Source organism: Malania oleifera, chromosome 3 (genome assembly GCF_029873635.1).
Source record: "Malania oleifera isolate guangnan ecotype guangnan chromosome 3, ASM2987363v1, whole genome shotgun sequence".
NCBI classification, from domain to species: Eukaryota; Viridiplantae; Streptophyta; class Magnoliopsida; order Santalales; family Ximeniaceae; genus Malania; species Malania oleifera.
This window is the reverse complement of record NC_080419.1, coordinates 86,144,580-86,153,661: the sequence shown is the minus strand read 5'-3', so window position 1 is coordinate 86,153,661 and position 9,082 is coordinate 86,144,580. Positions and strand designations below refer to the sequence as shown.

General features: G+C 33.1%; 1 protein-coding gene across 4 annotated transcripts in view; it reads right to left on the bottom strand.

The window, feature by feature from the left end:
• Window positions 1-295: 295 nt before the first annotated feature.
• Window positions 296-9,082, bottom strand: part of LOC131150668 (homeobox protein knotted-1-like 3) — a 29,242-nt gene continuing 20,455 nt past the window's right edge. The window contains exons 3-6 of one of the 4 annotated variants that reach the window (XM_058101525.1): window positions 7,825-8,018; window positions 7,620-7,751; window positions 6,770-6,906; window positions 296-827 (exon numbers count right to left, since the gene is read on the bottom strand). In XM_058101525.1, coding sequence (XP_057957508.1) covers window positions 740-827; window positions 6,770-6,906; window positions 7,620-7,751; window positions 7,825-8,018 — 551 coding nt within the window. In that variant the 3' untranslated portion in view covers window positions 296-739. Of the gene's footprint in view, window positions 828-6,307; window positions 6,467-6,769; window positions 6,907-7,619; window positions 7,752-7,824; window positions 8,019-9,082 lie in introns of those variants that run through there. The other 3 variants (XM_058101527.1, XM_058101526.1, XM_058101528.1) reach the window with 3 other exon arrangements.

Here is a 9,082-nt window from a genome sequence, read left to right as displayed (position 1 = left end):
ATATTTTAATAGTCCTATGTTTGCTCAATCTTGGATCCTAGAACAAGGATTCACTCTCGAAGCTTTTCTTCCCATGATTATGGAAAATGAGCATGTCTATTTTGCACATCCTCCTCTATACAAGCAACTGAATTTAAAAGGCCAGATTCTCCATAAACTTGTTTCAAATAATATCATACCAAAACAAGGCTCTTTTAATCATCTTTCTTATATCGAATGCTTTGTTCTTTGGTGTCTGCTCAAAGGAAAGAAACTAGATTTGGTTAGTTTAATCATTAGGTGGATGTGGACCAAATTGGAATCCAATCGAGTCATTCTTCCTTACAGAGGAATTCTTACTCTTCTTTTTACTCATCTTAATATTACCAATATCTATGAGTTTTTCATAAAAAGGACTCGATATGATCTTTTTAATGAAACTTCCCTTAAGCAAATGGGGTATGACAAGGGAAGATCAGGATGGTATTTGAAAACAGGAAGGACTACACATGCACCACCTGCCTCTGCAACAGCCTCAGCTTCAGCATCAACCTCAGCCTCTGCACCAGTATCAACAGCAACACACTCCTCTTCTACACAGGACCTTGGCTCATCTCTAGAAACACCTTCATGGTTCTTATCCTTTCAAAAGGATTTCTCCAACTTTTCATCAGAAGTACGCACTGGACTTTAGAATATTAAAGAAAAGGTCACATCACTTGAAAAAAGGGTCACTCATATAGAACAATATCATGCAAAATCATCTAAAGGAAATGATCTCATGGACATTAGCTCTGCTCCTCCAAGTGGAGATGATGATGATGATGATGATGATGATGATAACGACTCTGCAGAAGAAGAAGAAGAAGAAGAAGGAGATTAGGATACTTAGCTTAGGTTACTATAAATTTTTGTTTGTCATAAAGTATCAAATCTTATGTATCTCAAATGTTTGTAATCATGTTACAATGAAGCTTTTTGAATTTCTGTTTTTGTTTGGAATCATGTGAAAATTCTATGTACTGCCTCTTTGTACTGATTACCTTCTGTTAGAAGAATGATTTTTTGATGGTTCTTCATAATCTTGTCACTCTTTTTGACTAATGACAAAGGGGGAGAGACTCCTTAGTAAAGATAAAATATATATGGATCTGCTTAGTATGGATCACATATGAACAAATGAAAGAACTTGATGTGAAAGAACTTGATGGAAATGGATGGATATATGACACATGAGAACTTAACATATATGAATATATATGGAACTTAAATTAACATGGATATATGATGAACCTTCTATTTCTATGATTTGCAACATATATTGAATACATGATAAATTTTCTATGGCTTATAGCAAGGGGGAGTATTTCATTGTTATATGACTTGCTTGTTAATAGTAAGGGGGAGTACTTCATTTTTTCTTTATCTTTACTCCTTGTTTGTCATCATCAAAAAGGGGGAGATTGTTGGCCTAATAAGGTTTTTCAATTGGTTTTGGTGATAACAAACAAATGATTATTTAACTTGGAAAGGTTGAGTTTTTATGTTTCAGGATATATGGTTCAAAGTAAAGCTCAAGCATGGTTCAGTAAAGCTCAAGCATTGCTTAAGTAAAGCTCAAGTATGGTTCAAGAAAAGATCATGTATGAATCAAATGTGGGTCAAATAATCAATGATACAAGGAGAAATTAAGACATTTATAGCTCAAGCAAAGAATTTCAAAAGACGGATTGAAGAGGATATCAAGGTTGGCATACAAAGTTTTAGGAAATATATTGTAAGTATTTCAAAAGCTAAAATATCATTTGAAATAGGTTTTGAAGCTCTTTCAAGAGATTATAAGAACTTAAAAGACCTGTTGAATATTTTTGAAATAAGCTTTGTAAAAGTTATAAGAGAGCAAATTAGTTTTCAAAAAAAAATATTTTTTTAAAACAAGTTTTTGAGAGTTCAGATGATTGAAGTGACAACTTCAGATGACTGAAATATTTTTTTAAAACAAGTTTTTGAGAGTTCAGATGATTGAAGTGACAACTTCAGATGACTGAACTTCATGTTCAGACATCTGAAGAATTACTTCAGACGTCTGAAGATTTTATGAACCAAGACAGAACTAGGCAGTAGCAGTTCAAACGTCTGAACTCATGACTTCAGACATCTGAACCTGGCACCTCAGACGTCTGAACCCTATCTTCAGATGTTTGACCCTGTGTCCAGATGAATTTTTAAAGGGTTTCAGGAACTTCAGATGTCTGACCTCGAAACCTCAAACGTCTGAACACTGTTCAACGGGTAAATTTTCAAAAATCTTATTTTTTAAATTATAGCCGTTTAAACCCCAATTTTTCAAAAAAAATTGGGAAACTCTTTAAGGAAACACTTGCAACAAGGAAACATGTTTTTAAAAGCCTATAAATACATGGTTCTTGTAGATCAAAATTACACCAAGCATTGAAATTCTCTCAAGCTCTCTTGCTCTCAAAATCTCTCTTGATCAAACTCTTGCAAGATGAAAGTATTGTGGTTCTGATTTTCTTACTCATCAATTCCTGAAGAAAGATTACCGATTTCTCATATGGAGAAAAGGAATTTGGTGAAATCTCTATTAAAGCTTCAAAAGTTTATTTAACTCTTGATATTTACCTTTTGAAGTACATAGTTTCTATTTGTACTAATATGCTCTTTGTGTGAGCATCTTTTGTACACCAGCTTTTTGATATCTCTCTTGTAGATTTTGGATGATTCCAAGTTGTTGGATCGTTGACCAAATAAGGGTAAATTGTTTGGAGAAGGCGGGCTCTAACCTTGACCAAAGGAGTAATTGTAAACAAGGCGCTGTTCCACCCGGTAACGGAACTGTTATAGTGGAAACCTTTGGTATTCTGCCAAAGGCGAGGACGTAGGCTGTGTTGAAGTCAAATCTCGTAAAAATCTTGTGTCTTTCTCTATTCTTTACTATCTATTCTCTGTACTTGTTGTTATTGTATGATTTAAAAGTGCAGGTTGCAAGTTTTAAAGTACAGATGAAACAAAGACTCTTGATATTTAGAAAGTACGTTTTGATTAACCGTTTGCGGAAACCCAAAAGTGAGTACATTGGTTAATCTGCGAAAATCTTGATCAAGAGAAGTGCATACTATGAGCTTACTCAAAGAAGGTGGTAAACATTTACAGGGAAATTAACAAAAGCACTAATCTTCTTGGTTGAGTGGTTAAATTGCTTTGATTTTATTGATTGACTTGTTAGTTTAAATTTCAGTATTTTCAAGTTTGATTTTCAGTTATCGATTGTGTTTTTCTCAGTATTATAAGCAAAAGCACATAAATTTATTAAAATAAAAAAGAATCCAATTCACCCCCCTCTTGGGAAGCTATTCCTAATTTCAATAATCCTTAGGTTTAATATGTATTTATAGATAGAAAAAGTTAATTTTCATATTCCCCAAGTTTGCTTGCACTATTCCCCAAGTTTTTACAAAATTTGGGATCCAAGCAATCAGATTTGGAAACTTTTTCTGGCTGTTTTATATTTAAAAAATCGAAGGTCAGTCAACTGAAGTATCGGGGTCAGTCGTCAGTGCCTTTTAAGTACAGTGTATTTTGAAACACAGAATGAGATCAGTCGCCTGATCCTGAGAGGTTAGTCACTTGATGCTATTCGGTCAGTTTAATTTTCATCAATATAAAATGTCTGTCAGCTTATCAAATATGGTTAGTCGTCTAAAGTTACAACCTTCCAAAAACTTTTGAATTTCAATATGTTAAAGATGTCAGTCAACTGATCAAACAAAGTCAATTGCCAGAACTTACAATTTTTTAAAAAATTTTGTTTTTCAACACTTTAAACCTTAGATTTTGTAAAACATAAATGAGACTTATTTATTTTTTGGGATTTTCAAAAATTGATCTTTAAGTCAATAATTGTTCCTAAGAGCTTCATTCAACCATATTGAAATATTTTGAAATACTTACATAAGACTATCTTAAACACTAAGTCTTCATGTTTTAGCTTTCATTCATCATAATCAGCTTGACTTCAACTTTCAACAATCTTTAGCTTCATAAAATCTTTGTAGCATTGAGTTTGAACTTTCATCAGACTTGTCAAGCACTTTGACATTGATTACGTGAGTTACTTGGATTTTAATCTAAAAACACTTTAGTCCTGAAACATCATCAATTTGCCAAATATGTTAAAGTTCTTTTGATTTGTTAGCATCAAAATAAGATTCTTAAATTTTGTTAAACTAACAAAAGACAATCATAAACTATGTTTACTTTTTTTAACTGTCATGTACAAAAGATAATAATTAACTATAATAATTAAAATAATTTTATTTTTATTATAGTTTTTTTATTTGTATTATTTTGAAATTTTATTATTTTACATATTTTTATAATATTATTATATTTAAATATAAAAATAAGTATTTTTTTTAATCAAGTTTTTAGTTTTTTCTCTTTTAAGATTTACAAACTTCTTAATTGTTAAATTAAAGGGCCAACTCACTCCGTAGTTGCTGATTAAACCTTGATCCCTTGGACAAAGTTCTATCTCTATATTGCGATTACTAGAAATCTTTTTTATTTTTTTTATTTTTTTATAAACACTCTAAATTTGACTAGGTTAACTAAAGTTCATTTAATATTAAATAATACTGAATTTCAACCACAAACTAGATAGAGAGGAACTTCAAAACAAGGATTGAGATTATTCTGTGACCTAATTAACTCGATAATTAGTGGAATCAGATTAATGCCACCTAAATTTTTGGTAGCTCCACAAACTCTTATTCTAACTAATATGATTAATACAAAAAATGATTAATGGAAAGATTGTGTCATGGATGACTTTAACCAAAGGACGTTGGGTCCAAATTTAATGCATGAAATAAAATGCTGCGTGTAAAACAGTGGTAATGTACTTTCTTTTCTTTTTTTTAATAAATTCTTATATACACTCGTTTAAATGTACTCTTAATGCACACTTGAGATGAAGTAAGAAGAAAGTCTACACTTAAAATTTGTTTTAAGTGTATATATCACAAAATTATCATAAGATTTGGTACACAAAAATAAAAAAAGAAGATGATTTTTACTTTTAAAAGTTCATAAATCTTATGAATTCTTTTTACATTTGAAAACATAGATTTATGCGAATTTGAACAAATTATAACATAAAATTAAATTAATTTTTTTTTTTAATTTGCACAAATTCAAATTCAAGACTAAAAATAATTACCTACACCCTCTTATGGTGATTAAAGCAAATGCAACATACAAATACAATTTATGGGTACATATATTAATTAACTGGCGACCAATATTTAATAATTTTGGCGGGCAGGGATTCGAGATGAGGCCAAAACTCGTCTCCTACCTGCCACCTGTTCCTTATTGTATTCCCAATGGGCTACTTCAACAATTCAAGTTCACTATATATAAGAGGAAGGAATAACAGAGAAGCAGTACCTAAGCTTCTAAGTATTCCCCATTCGGTCTAGGCCAAATAGGCTTTCCAATCAACCAACAATAAAATAAAATAAAATTTAGAATAATAATAATAATAATAATAATAATAGTAATAAAGAATGAGGAGCTCATATACTTCCTCATTCATAATAGTGTTGGAATAGCCAACAATGCGTATACATATGTTTTAATTAAATTAAATAATTATACTTATTTTTTGTGCACATAATTAAATCACGTTGATTCCAGTATACAGTGTACGTTCTAACAGCGCAAAAAAAAAAAAAAAAAAAAAAAAAACAAAAAAAAAGGCAAGGAGACTCGAAGCAATCTAATATGTGTCTATATATATTTCCAATGTCGGAAGCAAATCTAACTTCTACGGAGCACCCAAAAAAACAAGCTATGAAATCTAGTACAAGGTTAACCAGGCAAGAGATTATTATTACCCTGTACATCCCACAACCCCCTACCATTTTATTCACAAAATATAGAAAAAAAAAAAAAAAAAGTAAACAAAAATTATATAGATAAATCCACCATGCATGGTGAACTATCCAATTTAGATTTATATTATATTATATATATAAAATAAAAATGTGAACCTCCTAAAAATATAGCATATCACATCACACGCACCCTACCACTACCGCTGCCACTACCATCCCATATGCCTCCCAAGAATACCCACCCTGTTTGATGAGCGATGGCATAGAGAGACAGATCAGCTTCACCAACACCCCCCACAACTCTTCTGATGACGGTCTCCTCTCCCTCAATAACCCCCCAAATATATATATATATGTTGATTCCATGCAGCCACAGCAGCTCTATATTATGTCACATGCAGTTCCTATTGTTTTAATATTTGTTTGCAATCATCATGTTTGTTACACACCACTGGAAGTCAAAGCAGCTCGGATACAAGATCATTTGGGTATTATCTTGGTTTTTCTGGGGTTTCTCCTTCATTCACATGAATCGATCACCACCACTGTTTTCACCTGCATTACTTCTTTTCGAATCAAGGTTGGTTGAAAGTCCTTAAAAATATTTTTGTTTGGTTGGATGGAAACTATTTTTTCACAGAAATTAGGGGGAAAAGAAAATGAAAAAAAAATGAAGTTCCTTTAATTATTCTTTGCTTGTTTGGTCCTTTTGTTTCAGGAAAGTTGTTCTTCACCCTCACATGAAACTTATGTTCCCTAAAACATAGTTTCCCCATCTATACATAAGAAAACTATTTCTAGAAAAAATATTTTCCCCCAACCAAATGCAGCCTTCAGCTAAACAGAAACATATGCTCTAATCAGAATACCTTTTGCGTTTGCTCTTGAGGACTGTAGAGGTCGAAGGATTACTATGCCAATTCCTCTTTCTCTGATTTATGAACCAATTATTAATTTGCTTCAATTGCAAGCCTGTTTCCTGTACCAATCTTGCTTTGTCTTCCTCCTGAAAGAAATTTAAACAACTATTGTAAAGTAATTTAAAATTTAACCACCAGAAGGTGGTTTATATCAATTTGTCTTAGCATATGCCAAGCAGCAAGCCTATTGCCTACTGCTGTGTAAAGCATTGAGAGCTTCAACGTTCATTTTGTTTTTGGGAAAAAGATAGTCATCTCCCCTAAGGTTTGACAAAAAGACAAAGACCTCACCTGAGGTTTCAAAAATACCAGACTTCCCCTAAGATATCAAAATTGCCACATACCTCTGTTGAGGTTTGCCAAAAAGACACAAACCTCCCCTCAAAAAACTTTTCTTACAAAATACAAGAGGAGATATGTATCTTTTTCGCAAACCTCAAGTGAGATCTCTAAAATTCTTGAAATATCAAGTGAGATTCCTGCAATTTTTGAAACCTCCCAAACCTCTATCGAGGTCACTGTCTTTTTGTCAAACTTCCGAGGAAGTCAATGTCTTTTGCCCTTTTGTTTTTGATTGAGACAACATGGGGCTTTTAGACATTTTGAAGAAGTGAAGATTACAAGAAGCTATACTTTAACTTCTTTATAGAAAAAAAAAGTTTTGAGATGAGAAGAAAGAGATATAAAGCTAAAGTTTGAGTACAAATTAAAACCCACAAGACTAATGGTGTGTCTAATGACCTTGTGAGTTGTGCTTAGCACTTAAATGCTAAATGCAAAGTGATAAGCCAGCACGTACCGTTGGGTATGGCCACTTGGCATGTGACTGCCACCAAGCCTTTAAGACGGAGGTAGTGTCACCAGGGAGTTTTCCTGCTCTCCTCTTTCGCAAAATTTCCTCCCTAATGTCCACTATTTTCTCCTTGTAACCCTAGAAAGCAGAGTATTGTTGGTCAAGGTTGAAATGTGCAGAAAATTTACAATTAAATGTTTCATTCCTTCACCTGTTTCAGTTCATGTTTCAGCTCTTGTCTTACACGCTCCATTAAAGACCTCTCACTTTCCGTTGGGATGAGAGGACCAAATCCCATGCTGTCAGGACCATCTAGGCTTCCATCAAACAAGTTCGTTTCGCTATCTACCTGGTCGTCATCATCATCAGACATTGTTGCACCTGTGCCTTCGCCTGGAGAAACTCCTGTTCATGTGGCATGTAGAAGCAACAATAGCTTTAGTAATTCACAATCGCCCAGAGCAGGCAGACCTTGCCAGCTAAAATATGAGCTAACATTTCAGCAATAGCCCCAATATGAAATCAAAAGAAGCTTGGGAAGGTTCAAACTAAAATGAAACTCATGTTGTTCTTCTAATTTTTACTACCCATTAAGTTTGCCAGAGACCATATTCTTATCCCACGAAGAATAGTTCAAACATTTGCTTATGGAACTAAGAATCCAATAAACTCTAATTTGAAAAAACAAATTTGCAGCAAATGTAAGAAATAATGACTTGTCACAGTCAAAACTACTGTGAAGATTAAATTTGCTTATATTACAAAAATTAACAAAACAGTAAAGACATATACTTCAAAATAGTAACAATAATAATAATAATAATAATAATAATACAATTTCTAAGTTTGTATCAACTAGAGTGGTGGGAGGTCATGGCTTAGGCGTCACGAACTGAGCTTGTTCAAGGCATCATGCTTGCCTGTGACTGCTTGTCTCGTGCGTTTGGGATGGGTTTCCACCATGTAAATACTAGTGTAAGTTTATTTTCTAGTAGTAGTTTCTCCATATGAGTTTATTTTCTAGTAGTAGTTTCTCCATATGCTAAAAAAGGCAGTACAACTCCTTGGTCACTTTGATGTTTCCTCATGCCAGAGTAAGAATAGCACAGAAAGCTCTTTAGGGGAGGGTAAGAGTTCATCAACTTGTAAAACTAACTAGCTATTATCAACATGTTTAGCCTACTTGCCTCCCTCACTAGACATAATGTTAATAGAGGTGTTATTAATGAATTACGTTGCTTCAATATTTACTGCTTAAAAGTGCAACTGCTTTCATAACTTGCTTATTGCTTTCGCTTATGTTTGATTGAGTGACAATGAAAGTGTTTTGTGGATGAATTGTGGCAAACGATAGGCTAACTAGTTAAACAAACAAGAGGACTTTAGCTAGTGCTGCATGGTCCTTTCACAAAGGTGTGAAATATTCGGCCCGTGACACTTAGGGTATGTGTGCTTATTGTGTTTGGGAG